This window comes from Cucurbita pepo, chromosome 2, assembly GCF_057944985.1.
Source record: "Cucurbita pepo subsp. pepo isolate OVF chromosome 2, ASM5794498v1, whole genome shotgun sequence".
Classification (NCBI taxonomy): Eukaryota; Viridiplantae; Streptophyta; class Magnoliopsida; order Cucurbitales; family Cucurbitaceae; genus Cucurbita; species Cucurbita pepo.
This window is the reverse complement of record NC_141799.1, coordinates 12134474-12151833: the sequence shown is the minus strand read 5'-3', so window position 1 is coordinate 12151833 and position 17360 is coordinate 12134474. Positions and strand designations below refer to the sequence as shown.

Sequence of the window (17360 nt, the reverse complement as noted above, 5' to 3'; positions counted from 1 at the left end):
TGGATTGTGATGTCCCACATTGGGGAGGGGAACAAAACCACCATTTACAAGGGTGTGGAAACCTTCCCCTAGCAGACGCGTTTTAAAGCCTTGAGGGAAAGCCTAAAGAGGACAGTATCTGCTAGCGGTGGACCTGGGTCATTACATAATTACGAGAAAAAAAAAATTAGGGGGAGAGGTGAAATTATATATAATGATTTTTATGATGTGTATTATGTGACTCAAATCATTTCTTTCTTGACATTTAGAGAGGCCATGGTGCCATAATTTTGTGCCATAATTTTGCCATATATGTGTAGCCACCTAACCAAACATACCCATGTGCACATAAAATAAAAAATAATACCACTAATTATTTGATGAAGCGTTCATATGATTCGATAACTCAGCCAATTCTGACTGTCCAATCCAAATCATAAAAGTTAGGTTAGATTTTTTTGTTTCAGTTCCCAGATTCATTTTTTGGTCTGGGTCAACTCGACCAACCCAACTAGTTTGAGAATAGGGTTGCAACCCAATCTAACTCTACTATATTTTAAAACAAAATTAAGAATATTTAACGTTTGTAACGGATGTTAGTAATACTGTGACTTGTAAATGGATGGTAAATATGTATGATGTTTTACCTAATAAAGATAAAAAGAACAACCTAACCCAACTCGAAAATAGATAGAGGGTTGGGTTGGGTTGGGTCGGGTTGAGTTGTGTCGAGCTGCTCGGGTCACGAATCCAACCAACCTGAAATTTTAGGTTGGTCAGAACGATTTTTCCAACCCTATCTAATCGATGTGGAACGTAATTAGATTATTTGAGAGTGAGATAAGATAGAAAGCTAAGTACGAAGAAAAGAATAAAGAAAGAAAAAAGAGAAAGCATCAAACCACCTATCTCTTTTACTTTTCTTTGTATTTTGGTTTCGAAAAAGTCGAGCGGTTTTGTCGGGTGGAACCTTCCATGTTATCATTTAAGAGGTGTTGTTCGGTTGGAGGGATTAGAGGATGAGAATGAGCTTGGTTTTGCCGAGTGAAATCTTCCACACTTTACGTAAAGACTATCTCCACAAACCAACATGAGTCATTTCAGCATGCTCTATCTCCACTCACATACATCCCAAGAAAACTGCTCGTGCCCGGAGAGAGAATGGGCACGACTCCCCCTCTCCCCGTTCTACCGTCCAAAACATGCCGGCCGTTCGAAGTTCTGGGGTTAGTTCGGATCCAACGCTTAATCATTGACTTCCTATAATTGAGCTATCGAAAAAAAAGATATATCTTGTTGGTATATGTACAACTTTCATTTCTTTTAACCCTCTCTTAGCCATCTTATTTTCATGCTTACTCTTATTTAGATGTGGTCTCGGTCTCGATTTATTCATGCATCTCTCATTTACTCGAATGTCACATCCCCACCAACTTCTGTTTTAGTTCATTCCCGAACCACATCTTGTTAGGAGAAGTACCATTCTCATACCATTTCAATCTTTTTGCACGAAATGCAATAACATGTTTTTAAAACCCTTTGAAAAATGTGAGTTTCTTTCTCGGGTTTCACTTTTATCTGTATTTTGAAAATACTTAATTAATTAACTAAGTGGCCTTATTTACCAAAATTAATATAATTAATTATTTAATAGGATTATATTTTTGTATTTCCATTTGAAAAAAAGACGCTTCACCCCTTCTTTAAAAGGTCTCATCAGTAATAATTGTCCTCACCTATATACTTATAATCGCTCTATTTTTTTTTAGCTAATATATAAATTTATTTGCACTTTTAACAATATTTTTTTCTCGAATAATGAATATTTATAGCAATTTTTACTCAATCCATCACTAATTTAAAAAAAAAAAATCGAAATTCATTAATTCCAAAAAAAAATTAAGCTTTGCATAAAATAATAATAATAATAATAATTAAGGGTATATGGTAACATTTTCATTAGTCATATTCAAATAAAAATTTATGATATGAAAAAAGTTTAATTATTTTGTAATATTTAATAAAAGTTTAGAATAAAGATGGATATTAAAATAAATTGATAATTTTGTTTTGTTGTATAATTCACAACAGAATCTTTCTAATTTCTTTTTATTTTTACTTAAAATTATTGATGGAATATTCTAATTCTCCCTTCTAACCCTAATATTATACACCAACTAATGTAAAGTTTTAGATTTTATTTATTACACTTTTTTCCTACTTTTTCTATCTAATTAATGTTTTTTTTTTTTTTTTTTTTTTTTTTTTTTTTTTTTTTTTTTTTTTTGTCGTTGTTCTCGTTAAAAATAAAAATAAAAACTTGTTTTAGAATTGAAATTGAACCGACCTTTTATCTACTCATTAAAGATATTTATTTAAACGGAAGAGTCCATCTCGAACAAGGCAGAAATTTTGCTTAAACCGGAAATGAGAGAGAGATTTTTCATCGTTGGCTGAATAGAAACATGAATGGTAAAAGACTGCGTGGTAATATTAAAATCTGAGTTTAATATTATATTTTTGTTTATCAAATATTATTTGAGTTTATTAGATTATGTTAAAGTCAGATCCCATGTTAGTTAGAGAGTGGAACTAAACCTTCGCGATAAGAATGTGAAACCTTTTCCTGTAGACACATAATGTAATATTAAAATTTGAGTTTAATATTATATTTTTGTTTATAAAATATTATTTGAGTTTATTAGATTATTGTACTGTCAGATCACATATTGGTTGGAGAGGAGAACTAAACATTCATTACAAGTGTGTGGAAACCTCTCCCAGTAGACACGTGGTCCCCGATAGACATGTGGTGTAATATTAAAATTTGCGTTTAATATTATATTTTTGCTTAACAAATATTATTTGAGTTTATTAGATTATGTTATTGTCAGATCCAATATTGGTTGGAGAGGGGAATTAAACATTCCTTATAAGTGTGTGTAAACCTCTCTCCATGGACACGTTTTAAAATTGTGAAGTTGATGACGAACCGAACAGGCTACAGTGGATAATATTTGCTAGCGGTGAACTCCGATTCTTACATTTTATTTTTTTTAATAGAAATTATATTGAAAATGGAAATTATACATTAATTTTTTTTAATATGAATATATATTTTAAAAATATATAAAAAAAATGGTAAAGAAATTCCGCTCGAAACTAATCCCATGAAAATAAATGAGAAATAAGAGACGAGGACGAGGATGAGACGAGACAAATTTTCCTTTTCTCGTCCCATGGACACTCTACTACTCACTTAAGCCAAATCTTCCCCGTCCCCATCTCGTAGACATCCCTACTACTCAGTTAAGTCAAATCAAACTCTCGAAACTTGGTGAAAAAGTAATTAGCTTCGATTGGCATCCCTTTCGAAGTCAATAGAATATAATTAAAAATTAAAACAAAAAAAGTCATTTGGTTTGAATATTAGTAAAAATTACGTACCAATTGTAACAATGTGAAAAAGACTAGTAATTGATTATCCCAATTTTCCATGCAATTTTATTATTATTATTATTTTTTTTTTTTATAAATGACCCGATTCAAATAATCTAATTACAATCAACGTGTAATGTTTTATATTTAGGATTCATATTACTTAATGGCCCCGACATATCCTGCGACATGGTCACGTTATTTACTCTTCACTTCTTAAGAGTGAAAACTGATCACTCACATGCCAACACGAGTTCTTCTAGCATGTTTTATTCTCACTCATATACATGTTAGAAATTTTTCCAAGAAGTCACCCAATATAGAATTACTCCAAGCAAATTACGCTTAACCATAGAGTTTCTATCATTGAGTCATCAAAAAGTAAGGTGCGTGGAACAACTCAGGTCCACCGCTAGCAGATATTGTCCTCTTTGGGTTTTCCCTTAGTTTCATTGAGCCATCGAAAAGTAAAGTGCGTGTAATGACCCAGATCCACCGCTAGCAGATATTGTCCTCTTTCAGGCTTTAAAACGCGTCTGGTAGGGGAAGGTTTCCACACCCTTATAAAGGGTGGTTTGTTCTCCTCCCTAACCAATGTGGGACATCACAATCCACCCCCCTTCGAGGCCCAGCGTTCTCGTTGGCACTCTTTCCTTCCTTCAATCGATGTGGGACCGCCCCTAAATCCACTCCCTTTGGGGCCCAGCGTCCTTACTGGCACATCATCCGGTGTCTAGCTCTGATACCATTTGTAACGACCCAGATCCACCGCTAGCAGATATTGTCCTCTTTGGGCTTTCCCTTTCGGGCTTCTCCTCAAGGCTTTAAAACGTGTCTAATAAGGGAAGGTTTCCACAGCCTTACAAATGGTGATTTGTTCTACTCCCCAACTCATGTGGGACATCACAGTGCGCCTAATTGGTATAGATAATAACTTTCAATTCTTTTAAGTGTTTTTTACTCATCTTATCCTCAAGATCTCTCTCATTCATGTACCTCTTTTTTACTCGGGTTTCACACTCAAATCACTCTCATTCAAACTCTAATCACACTGCAAAGTGACAATGAAGTCAAACGATAACACAACCAAAATTACCTATTTAACCCTCATCTCATCTCGACTTTGTTTGAAAGTCTAAACCGTATGAACTCGAACTTTAAAATTATCCCGCAATTATTTTTTAAATAATTTTAGAAACTTCATGAACTTTTACGTTACTTTATACAATTAACATATAGTTTTATGTTGATTTCTAATGACGTGACGCCGAAATATAATTATTTTTTCGTCCACGTATTACAATCTTATCAACAAATACATTTCTTTTTAAAAAAAATATCTTAATAATCTCACTCACAAAGCAAATAGTATTTTAAAAAGGGGGAAATATCTAAATGATCCCATCCACAAACAATTTTCAAACCTTAAAGAAAATAATTTTAATTTTTTTTAATTAAAAAATTGTTTGAAAGGGAAGCTATATTTGAACAGTAATATTAATTGAATTGAATGGTTGACCGGTTTGGTTCGGTTTGTTTCGGTTTGTTTTTTTTTGGGTTTAGTTAACCAAAAGTGTATAAGGTAAGCCGAATTTGCTCAATTAAATATATATTATCTGGAAGACTAAGATTGGGAGTCATATTATGTACCAAAAAATAAATAATATAAAATAATTGGGTCATAATTAAAATTAATAATATGTCAATGTTACCGGACGGCCAATTGCGGTAAACGGCGTTAGTGGCTACGTTCTTCTATGTTCAATTATTTATTTATTTATTTTTCAATTGTAAATTTCGAAAATAATTCTCTGACATTTCCGATTTATTTATTTATTTTAGTCGAGAGTATATGTTTTTATGTTGATGGTACTATACTCATGTTGAATCTAGTCTGTGTGTAAATACTCACACTCTTTATTAAAACCAATCGAAAAGAGATTATAAGATACTCTGTAGTGTAGTACTGCACTTTACTTCAAATTGCTCGGGATTGAAAACTTTAGTAGGGTCGAAGGTATTTCTAGACAATTTGTTCTTAAAATATTTAATAATTGAAAACTCCACCATTTATTACTCTACTAAAGTTATAAATGTCATATTTCGATTGGTTCATGATGTCAATTTTGCCGCCACATCATCACGTCGGGTATTTTGTTTTGACTATAACCTCTTCGTTTTAGCTCTAATTTGAGTGAACAAAAGACGTTGAAATCGTTATTCCCAACGTTATTGTGCACAAAATACTGAGAATTATTAATAATTGGACGTAGGTTTGTTATCATCAAAATATTAATTCATTTGAAATTAAGAGCAAAAAAGCGAACAACTGTCATGTGAAAATTAACTTCCACCAAATTGTGTGAGATCTTACATCGGTTGGAGAGGGGAACGAAACATGCATTATAACGTGTGGAAACTTCTCCCTAGTAGACGCGTTTTAAAACCGTGAGGCTAACGACGATATGTAACGGGCCAAAGTGGACAATATTTGCTAGCGGTGAACTTGAGCTGTTACAAATGGGTATCAAAGCTAGTCACTGGACGGTGTAAGACATTGGTCGGAGTAGGACTAGACCCTCTCCATGGTAGACGTGTTTTAAATCTGTGAGGTTGACAGTGATACGTAACGGGCCAAAACGAACGATGCTCGTATAAATATTATTGAGAATGAACGTTTCATTCACGTAATGTAAGCATAGAAATCGACTTAGATTTTATTAGAATTAAACAAAAGGGTTAAGAAAATTATGACAGAACTTTAATATTCTTATTCCAATAGTCGAACCTTCTTTTCTTCCACGAAGTCTTTTCTAGCTATAACTTTAATACAATATCAACACTCGTGGGACTCTTGTACATAGACATTCAATTACTATTCCCACAAATCAACACGATGGTTTGTCCTCACTCACATAACTCACAAAGAATAGTAGAGCACTCATCTTGAGCTGAGCTTACTACTTATATACTTTCAACAGTTATCCGCTCCACACTTGGCTACCCAGTGTTTACTGTGGGCACAATAACCAGTACACCAGAGGTGCATCCTTCCTGATCTTCTCATACTAAGGGGAGTAAGATTCAGATTACCTTGTTGATCGAATATCTCAAGGCAAAAACATTGTTTGAGATTCGAATCACTCTACAAGCAAGATCGATCATGTCTAGCTTGAATGATTCTTGTTGATCAAATATCTCAACGCAAGATCACTTGTTTGAGATTCAAATCACTACACAAACAACATTGATCATGTCGAGCTTGAATGATTCTACATGCAACTTAAACTACGTAAAATTGTAATGAGACTTAGTCATTGGCTAAATGAAGCACAAAGGCTCATTTTACTCTATTTTTCAAGTCTGCTTACAAATATAACATATACATAGCTTTATATAACCTCAAAATGAAACTAGTAAACACATTCCAAGAAGGGTAGCATTCATATTTTATCAGAAAGATCCTCTCAAATATTATAACACCCACATTAAATATGGATCGAACTGTGTCACGATGTTCTAAACCCAGTTCCACGCCAAAGAGATTTAAGGGTTAGATTAGGTAGGACCGGTTTAGAAGTCATATCGGCAAAGCATGAACAGTATGAGCTGGGAGTCTGACGGTGCCCAATGCATCATGAAATAGCAGAAGTTGGCAGAAGACCGAGCAGTCCGCTAAATAAAAAGGCCCCGCTCGCAGCCACTCTCTTACCATTTCATGGCCGGCACACTTCCATGGAGTTTCTCTTACATATACGAACCTCACTCAAAATTTTCCTTTCTCTTCTTTATTTTATTTCATCTCTCTCTTCTGTAAAGCTCTCTACCACCTCTCTTTTCCATACCTAAAGTTCGCTTTTCATTTTCCCCTTTAGATCTGTTTCGATCCCACACCCATTTTCCCCTTCAAATCTTCTTCCCCACAGCTCCTCTGTTTTTCTCTGTTTTCCTCTGTTTTTCCTCTGTTTTTCAAGGAATCTACACTGCTCCTCCTCCTCGATTCTTTCATCCTTCTTCCATTCTTTTCTTATATCATCTTAGATCCATCTGATTCTAATTCTGGGTCTTCTTTTATCTTACAAATGGCAGTTTTTAAGCTCTGTTTTTGCTTAATCTTTTGAATTTTTAAAAACAGAGCCTGCGTGCTCTGTTTCGTTCTCTTCAGAATTCAACCTTCTCTGTTTTTACTTGAATCGTTCGAGTTCATGGCTGATCCGTTGTCAAAAGCTGAGTTTAATGGTTTCACATTAGAAACAGCAATTTCGATTACAAAATCGGTATTGCTTTCAATTGGGTTAATATCCACTGTAAGTTTGTTTAAAGTGGCTGTAATCCCAAAAGTTGCGAGCCTTTTGACCACTACTCTTCCTCGCTTATGGGTCTCCTTCGGATTATGGCTTTCTCCTCCCTATGTGTTCCTTGTATTCAATTTCATTATCGTCGCCATCGCCGCCTCCTCCGTCTTCCGCCATCAAATAGACACATCTGAGAATAACTACACACCCATTTCTCATGAACTTACTCATGTTACTGCTTCCTCTCCCTATATGTCGATGCATGAGGATCAAAGCTTTTGGATCATTGCTCGTTCTAGAGAAATCTGGAATGGGATCCCGAAGGAGGACGAACAGGGGAAGGAGCAATGGGATTTCCCGACTCTGTTCACGGATAAATTCAGCAACCCATTATCTGAAAAGCTCTGTGCATATTCTTGCGAGAAGGATGAAGATGCCGGCGGCGGCGGCGGCGGTGGCGGTGGTGATGGTGACTCGATGGACGCTACGTGGAAGGCGATCATGGAAAGTCAAGGGAAACAGACGTCGCAGCTGAAGAAGAACCAGACATGGGACTCACCGCCGCCGCCGCGACGTTTGATTAGAGCCGCCGACGCTGGTGCCAACACGGTGGAGCTGGCTCGGAATGAGGTGAAGAAATCAGAGAGGTTCCTCCCAGCGGCGTCGCTTCGGAGGAAGATATCAATGACTTCGGAAGAGCTGAGGTGCCGGGCTGAGGCGTTCATAGAAATGGTTAACCGAAGCATTCGCTTGCAGAGGCAAGAATCAGAGCAGCGTTTCTTGCAGGCGTTGAAACGCAATTTCTAGCATTATCCGATGATCTCGACAACATTTACCGTATAACTATGCTATCTATTTTGACTCGTAACTCTTAGAAGCATTGGTGGCGTGTATCGAATATAGATTATGAATCTTGGTCGGGATCTTAGACATGTAGCGTTACAATTCATGTTTTTGGTGTGTTGTTACGTTTTGTCTATACATTTTCGTTCTATGATAAAACCGAACCTTTGTGTTGTTCGCATTTAATCAAAAGTCTATGAACTTTATAAATTGGTTAGGTTTGTAAAGAATAGAAAATGGTAGGCAGCATGATTGCATGGCTTGTTCGGTGCAACTATTGACCACCACAGCACAGCCACAATGGCTTTGAATTTGACTAATTAAATTGCTTCAATTGAATAATGAAGTAATTTTCCATGGAAGGTTAGGCGGATTGAGAAATTTAATCGACGTGGTTTCGATTTAGTTCATTGGGCCAGTTTTCATCCACCTCGATCATGCTGGAGCAAATGCAAGGTGAGGTAATGGTGATTGAGCGTCTCTCGCCCACGTTGTGACATACATACGTGCTACATGGTAGCTCGTTTAGGCCACATGGCCTAAGGGTGGTGGAGAGTTGACACCATGCCTCCTACTATGATACATTTTGAGGCATTTTCAATACTGCTCTGGTAGACGTCATTTTGGCGAATGGTCATATGGTGTCGTGGAGTGTTCGTCCAATGTCTGATTGACACCAAATTTGGTGGGCTTTTATATTTCATATGGACGAACTTGCTTCCAGAACTACATCCCCAAATTTCCTTCAGAATCCCGACTTTCGAGGTTAAAACCTAGACCCTACTCACCCTTCATTAAGTCTATCTGTAATATTCTTGTCTACTTGTGTTTCGTATCTTTCTTATGCCTCGTTTTCTCTTCAATGCACACGTTATATGGTGTGTGTTGGATAATGCACTGTTTTCCTCAGTCGCATCATGACATTCTTCTATATTGACTCTCGCATGGTGAGTAGGCGTCTCTTGAGGTTTGCCGCTTTGCTTGTCTTGATGTAAGAGTCACAACCTATTCTCTTCATCGTAGGGTTGTGACAGCAACCCCGCAGTGATGCAAAGAGCGACCCATCAGAACCAACAAGGCACTAGTACATCATATAAGGCCAGCTGAGCTCTAAGTCCAAATCCTCTAGCGCTTGAGCCACGCCAACAATTCAAATGTCGGTGGTGCCAACCAAGAGGCCGCCTTAAGTCACGCCCATCATCTCTATCTTCTCCCTCCTCATCCCATTCTCAGACTTTCCTCATACTTTCAAGGACAGTATCGGACGACACGAGTATGCCAATTTTGCACTCCAACCCATATGTCGGAGGCTGGATTATGCACCTGCTATTTAGTACGGTATTAGTAAATGACATGACATGGGCACGTGAGGGCCAATGCCTCGCATCCAGCTTACTTAATTGGTTAAGATACATATCATCAATCAAGAGGTTCGAATCCTCTCACCTCTACTTATTGCAACATTGCATTAATTATCAAGTTGCCGGGATTATCTAATAATAATTATGATTGAAGGGTAAAATTGTCATATTTTTCTAATTTTAAAAAATTACATCAAACATTTGTTAAATCAAGCAAACAATCAATTTTTTTTTTTTTTGTTAAATATGTCACAATCAGTTAAATTATACTTGTATAGACATGAATATTAAAATAATGTAGTGATGACGTTGCTCGAATTCTAGGTAAAATATACGACTTTTTTTTCCAAAAAATAATATAATTAAATATAAGTGAAACTTCCTTGTTCATCAATAACTTTGTATAGGGCCATTTGTATAGGGCCATAGGGATAAATGCATATGTCCCACCATTTATTTTTAGCTTTTCTTTTTGAAGGTTATGATATTTAAAATTAAAATAAAATAAAAATAAAAAGTGGCACTTTTAGGAATAAATAAAAATCATAGACTAATAATTGTATCAATAATTTATATATATATTTTTATTTTTTTATGTGCAAATTTAAAAAAATTATATTGAAAATTTTATGAATTAATTTAACTCATAAATTTTAATTAAGTAGACATTTTAAAAAATTAATGCATTAAATATTTAATTAATAAATTTATAAATTTTTGTTGGAGAAATCTTTTAAATGAACCAAAATTATGGATTAATAAAAAAATAAAAAATAAATAAATAGAGAGTTATTTATTTTGAAAGTTAGAAAGTTTTAATTTATTATTTATTTATTTATTTATTTATTTAGAGTTCAATGGATACTTCTTTTAGCCATGGGAAAAGAATTAGAATTTTGGAGGAAAATGATAAGAAAAAATTTAAAAAAAAATACAAAATTGAGAGAGATTCAGAGAGAGACAGAGAGGTTGCTCGATTTCCAGTTCCGATCTCAACATTGAAGGCAGCGAGCGAGCTGCAATTGTATGTGAATGGAGGGGCTGGCGTCTTCTACCGAGGAGCTGAAGAAGAATGTGGAGCATCATGAGAAGAAGATGATGATGAAGAAGAAGAGGAAGAAGAAGGAGAGATTGGGGTGGATTGAATGGTTGAGAGGTTGGATGTATGTCATTCACGAGATGCTATTTCAGAGAATCGTCGCCAGCCATCTCCAGAATCCTATGCCTCTCCCTCCTATTAACGACCTTACTTGCATTGTCACCGGATCGACCAGCGGTATTGGCCGCGAGATTGCCAGGTTTTTTCATTTTTCTCGCTTCCATGGAACTACTTACTCCCTTTCTATTCTCGATTTCTTGTTTTGTGTAGTTCGTTGTGATTGGAATCCATTATTTGCGCTTAATTCTTTTCCGGCTCCTTCGGAATGTGGTTTCGAGCTCTTGTTCAGGTTTTAGATTTATTTGTTGCTCCAGTGATTATTTTGGTTCTTTTTGCTTTGATTTTCAATGGAGCAGGCAACTGGCTGAATCAGGGGCACATGTTGTCATGGCAGTGAGGAATCCAAAGGCTGCTCTCGACTTGATTCAGAAGTGGCAAAATGAATGGTCTGGCAAGGGGCTTCCTCTCAATATCGAGGTATCTAAAATCCACAGTAGCTCTGTATGAACTCTGTAGCTCTGCATCAAAAGAACTTTGAACTTCAATTCAGATTCTACATTATTCTTTTTATGTTAGAAATAGCAGTTAATGCATTGTTAATAAGTGATATACATTGTGATTTTTCTAGGTAATGGAACTTGATCTTCTATCTCTAGATTCTGTCGTGAGATTTGCTGAAGCTTATAATGCTCGTATGGGACCTTTACATGTTCTTATCAACAATGCTGGAATATTTTCCATAGGAGGTTAGTAATATTTTACTCACTTGTTGATTTATTTTTCCATTTCCTTATTGCCACGCCTGAATCAACTAAGTTATTCATAAATGTCAGTTACTTTTCTTACTGGACATTTCTTCAGTTGAAGAGATGCAATTGAAATAGTTTGTGTTTTTTTTCCATTGTAAATGCTTGTTCTATTTTTAGTACGTAATACATTTTGTGGAAACTTTTTGTGATAGCTTACTTGATATGTAGCATTCACCTTGCTCGTCGATTACTGCTCCTATGCTGGCGATTACTGTTCTTTTCTGTTCTAAACATTTATGCTGACTATTACTAGGAGTGTAAATGCTTCTGAAGATCCTATGCTTGCTATTCAGAAAAGAAAGAATCTGAATATTCATTTCTTTACATTCATCTTACTGTAGCTGTGGAGCGATTATATTCCTTCGATTATAATACTATTTGGTTTTTTGACAAAGAAATATGTGCCAATGCCTTGGTTTAATTTGAGTTTGTTGTCTCTAGAGCCACAAAAATTTTCTAAAGATGGTTATGAAGAGCACCTGCAAGTGAATCATTTGGCACCTGCATTGCTTTCAATATTACTCTTGCCATCCCTTATCAGAGGTTCCCCAAGCCGGATAATTAATGTGAACTCTGTTGTAAGTTTCGTGGGCACTATACAAAAGCATAGATCATATGTTTCTGCATCGTATAATGTATGGGTACATGTTCATACATAGAAAATGGTAACCTGTATACTTTGTGTTTAGCTAATAAAGTTTATGTAATGATTTAATCTTAACTATGCATTAGTGCTCTTTTTCATTCTAAGAATAAGAAGTATATTCAGTAATGAAAATTTATATTAGGCTTTCAATAAAACAATCAAGTGCATATATTCTCTCTGTGATGACAAAAATCATTTTTTTCGAAAGATAAAATAAAGATAAGCCCTGGGAAAAAATTGGAATGAAATGATTTGACTTCCAGATCTTTGTAAATTATACACATTAGTTGCATGGTGGGTCTAGGATCAGATTTTCAATAACGACCATTTTCAATCCCTACAGCCCTGGGTTCAATTGTAAGGTGGAGTCAAATTTTTCTTGGCTATTTGCTACTAGAGATCATGTTGGCAAAATAGATATTTCGTATTTGGCCATTTTGATGTTTGTTTCTGTCATTGTAATCACAGTTACATGCTTAATATGTAGATGCATTATGTTGGTTTTGTTGACACGGAAGACATGAATGTCGTTTCACCGAAAAGGAAATTTACAAGCTTAGTTGGATACTCTAGCAGTAAGTTGGCACAGGTATAGTTACTGGTCAACTAGTCAATTCCTTCCCACTACTCATATCCTTTTATAATTGTATTTCTTTTTTTTTCTTAATTTATTATTATTGTGCATTCAATTATGATATTCCATGTTCCTTCTCTCTTAGTCAATTTAATCAGTAATTTACACTTGAAACAATGGTCATATTCTGTTTAGTTATTGTTTTCCTCTTTTTAAAATGGCATTCCATGGAGAATCACTTCTCTATGGGAGTATGAATTCGTTAAAACCTTTTTGCGCAATTCAACAAATCAAGTTTGCTTCTGTAACCTTGAAACTTTCTCTTCTATAAATTGATGTGCCATGTTCCAGGTATCAATATGATTTTTGTTTCACTGTTTGCTACATTGTTTGACATCTTCCTGTACGTCCTTGATTCTTGCTCGTTTTGTATTATTTTAAGCAAGGATTCTCAAGCCAGCCTATTATATTAAATGAGCATTACTAATATCCTCTTTCATTTCCCCCCCTATATTTGATTAGGCAGTTTGTCGATTATTAGACGATGTATTTACTGTGCATTGATAACTCACCTTTCAGTTTTCCTGTTTGATCTCTAACTTCTGGCTTATAAAAGCTGTTTTTATACTGCTCTTGGGTGCCAACATTACATAGCTTGGTCTAATGGTTTCTGGATTACAGGTTATGTTTAGCAGTGTTCTTCATAAGAAACTGCCTGCTGAATCTGGCATCAATGTGGTGTGCGTTTCACCTGGGATTGTTCACACAAATGTGGTAAGTTTTTACTTGAGGAAGTACCAGCCTATTGGTAGCAGAAACAAGACTCTAGAATATATAATCTTCAATTTTATTTGTATCATCTTGTACATTCCTTGATATGATGTGAGATTGAAGTATTCACGTATATTTTATTATCCCATTATCTTCAGAAGTGATAATGATGTTTAACTATTTGATGACTGAAATTATGCATGTTACTAAAGTATTTGGATGATATCTCAATAAGTGGATTGAATTTCCACTAAAATTCTCAGCAGCTTCTAAAAATTTTCAGAAATTTTTCACTGAAATCTGCTCCATCCGTGTATGGTATTCACTTTGACTGTTAATTTCTGCACATTCTGCTTGCTTTTCATTCCAAATCACAGAATAATTTACATGATTATAGCAGAGCCTTATGTTGAAAATGACTGCTTCAAAACCCACATCCATGTTACCAAAATTATAGGCGTCTGGAATATTATATTTGCAGGATCTTATACCTTTTTGTAATATGATCAACAATATGTTTGTGCTGAGTGGTTTCACTCAGTCAGGTGGTAGTGGAATTATATCCTTTGAATGCAGTCTGATATGAACCATCACTATTTGTACTGCGTTTAATTTTGCTTATCAATGCAGGCAAGGGATCTTTCAAAAGTTGTTCAAGCTGGTTATCGCCTAATTCCTTATTTTATCTTCAGTCCTCAAGAAGGTAAGCCATTTCAAGTGATTACATTGTTTCTTGTCTCAACTAAATGAGATAATGTCAATCTTTATTCTAAAATGACGAAGTAGTTACATTTGATAACGATTCCTTATTGCGAATGTCTCAAGTTTTTGTGGTTCAGATGCGTTCCATAAGAAAGAATCGTGTGAGAAACTTCGCGAAAATTATCCGAACACTAGAAGTCAAACTAATTCTAGAATTTCTACGAGTTGGCACTCTTTGTAGGAGTATTTGAGGAACCTTCCTGTTTAAATTAAAAAAAAAAAAAAATGGAAAACCAGAATCTTGTTTGATGACGACCAACCATGTTGCTTGGTTGTAAAACCTTTAGAAAGAAAGCCGAACTTGTATTTCTAATCTTGTCAAGACCAAGCCTGCTCTTTTCCAAAGGTAGAACCTCCTTATTCCCATTAACAATATGTTAGCTCTCGAAAAGTTCTTCGTTTTTATTCAAGGAAATAGAGAACACTGGGGTGAATAGAGATGCTGTTAGAAATCACGAACCTCCACAATGATATGATATTGTCTACTTTGAGTATGAGCTCTCATGGTTTTGTTTTTTGTTTCTCCAAAAGGCCTCATACCATGGAGATGTATTCCTTACTTTAAACCCATGATCAACCCCTTAACTAGTCGACGTGGGACTCTTCTCCCAACAATCCTCGACATATTTCCCCTCCTTAACAGAAAGAACTTGTTTCATCTGGATTTTCTGTTTAATCTTGATGAAAAATGTTAGATTATGCTATTATTTTGTAGCATTCAAAGATACTTTTACCTTAACATACATGACTTTGAATTCAAATACACTTCATCATGCGCCAATTGCAGGTTCTAGAAGTACTCTCTTCGCTGCCACTGATCCTCAAGTTCCAGAATACTGTGAACTACTTAAAGCTGATAAATGGCCTGTTTGTGCATTTCTTGCCCAAGAATGCCGTCCAACAAATCCTTCAGAAGAGGCACACAACGTCGAGACTGCTTACCGACTGTGGGAGAAGACATTGGAGATGACGGGCTTGCACTCGGACGTCGTCGAGAAGCTATTAGAAGGAGATCAAATTACTTGTCGCTATGGAGCTGATTCAACAGAGACTAACTAATGGTAAATTTCCATTCTTAGTATTTGATAGACACAAATGAATCTCACGAACGAGTCATCATACTTAACAAGAAACGAAAACGAAAACGAAAACGAAGATTTTGTTGTATTATTCAGTTGTTGAATTGCCATTAACCTCTTTGGCTGGCTCGTCAAATGGATTTGTATATTGCTGCGCATTTGTGCATGCCATCACAGTACTTCGCCAGCACCCCATAATAATTACAATGCCATTTATCTTATGTATAATACAATGCCATTTCAAGCTTATGAATTTGAATATGAGAACTTTGAAAGCTTTGGAAATTACAATAATATTCGATACGACTTTGGGCATGTGTAACGTTACTGATATGAACCAAGAGACATCAATCATACAATATGATTCAATGAAGATGTGAATAAAATATTGTTGAAATTATCAAAAGATATTTCAATTCATGCCACATTGTAGAAGAATGAAGTTTCATGTTATAAATTTTGGGTCGATTACAATTTAGAATAATTTAGATTTATTGTATTTCATTAATATATTTTAAGACTTTTAATTTACTTTAGTTATAATTACATAATGGTTAATTCTTTAATAGTTTCAGAACTCTTTTAGTAGTTTTAGAACTCTTGTAATGCCTTTAGTAGTTTCATTTAGAGGCCATGTATGTTGTATTTGTAGGAAGATAGTAGTTTCACTTTGAGGCCATGTATGTTGTATTTGTAGGAAGATAGTAGTTTGTAGGAAGATAGTAGTTTCACTTTGAGGCCATGTATGTTGTATTTGTAGGAAGATAGTAGTTTCACTTTGATGCCATGTATGTTGTATTTAGAGGAAGATTTGGAAAATATAGTAAAAGAAGCATTTGTGCTTTTCTTTAGCCAATGACTAAGTTTCTTTGCAATTCTATGTAGTTTAGGTTGCATGTAGAATCATTCAAGCTCGACATGATCAATCTTGCTTGTGGATTGATTCGAATTTCAAACAAGTGTTCTTGCGTTGAGATATTTGATCAACAAGAATAATTCAAGCTAGGCATTATCGATCTTGCTTGTATGATCGATCTTGCTTGTGGAGTGATTCGAATCTCAAACAATGTACTTGTCTTAAGATATTCGATCAACAAGGTAATCCGAATCTTACTTCCCTTGTAGTGATTCCTTATCTTATCAATTACGCTCGAATTCGCTTTATAAAACAAAAAAGAAATTATTTAAATTTATTATCCTAAAACTAAAAACATCTAACTTTATAATAAAAAATAAATAATTGTCTTGGAAAGCTAAATTAAAAAAAAAAAAAAAAAAAAAAAAAAAAAAAAAAAAGAACTTATGATATTATTCTTAATCTATCATAAACAATTTAAAATTGTCTCGTCTAAAATTTTTACGAGCAATATTTAATATTTATAAAATGTCAAAAATAATACTCTAACTATATATATTTTTAATAATTTAGCCAAAATTTTCCAAATATAGAGATAAATTATGGTAAATTAATAGAATAATGACAAATTTTCTAAAATTTCTAAACAAGAATAATTATAAAATAATAAATTTTAAACCTTAATAAATAAATAAATAAATAAATAAAATAAAATCTGAGTTATTTAAAAATGAAATTAAAAAAAATGATTTAAAATCCATCCGTTATGGGAAAATGTCGATAAAGTA

At 34.7% G+C, this 17360-nt stretch overlaps 2 protein-coding genes across 2 annotated transcripts; both read left to right on the top strand.

Annotated features, from left to right (window-relative positions):
* Positions 1–7622: 7622 nt before the first annotated feature.
* Positions 7623–8519, top strand: LOC111788439 (uncharacterized). Its single transcript, XM_023668774.2, has one exon. The coding sequence runs from the start codon at positions 7623–7625 to the stop codon at positions 8517–8519; it is 897 nt and encodes a 298-aa protein (XP_023524542.2).
* Positions 8520–10805: 2286 nt separating this feature from the next.
* LOC111789238 (dehydrogenase/reductase SDR family member FEY) lies at positions 10806–15965 on the top strand. Its single transcript, XM_023669943.2, has 8 exons — positions 10806–11214; positions 11432–11552; positions 11704–11821; positions 12326–12462; positions 13018–13119; positions 13786–13878; positions 14506–14578; positions 15425–15965. The coding sequence occupies exons 1-8, from the start codon at positions 10949–10951 to the stop codon at positions 15694–15696; spliced, it is 1182 nt and encodes a 393-aa protein (XP_023525711.1). The 5' UTR covers positions 10806–10948; the 3' UTR covers positions 15697–15965.
* The last annotated feature ends 1395 nt before the right edge of the window (positions 15966–17360 follow it).

Excerpts from the sequence above, each read along its gene's own strand:
- LOC111789238 (XM_023669943.2), top strand. The coding sequence starts at position 10,949 with ATGGAGGGGCTGGCGTCTTCTACCGAGGAGCTGAAGAAGAATGTGGAG. Across the intron at positions 11,553-11,703 it reads GGCTTCCTCTCAATATCGAG|GTAATGGAACTTGATCTTCT; the intron begins GTATCTAAAATC and ends TGATTTTTCTAG. Across the intron at positions 13,120-13,785 it reads CTAGCAGTAAGTTGGCACAG|GTTATGTTTAGCAGTGTTCT; the intron begins GTATAGTTACTG and ends TCTGGATTACAG.
- LOC111788439 (XM_023668774.2), top strand. The coding sequence starts at position 7,623 with ATGGCTGATCCGTTGTCAAAAGCTGAGTTTAATGGTTTCACATTAGAA.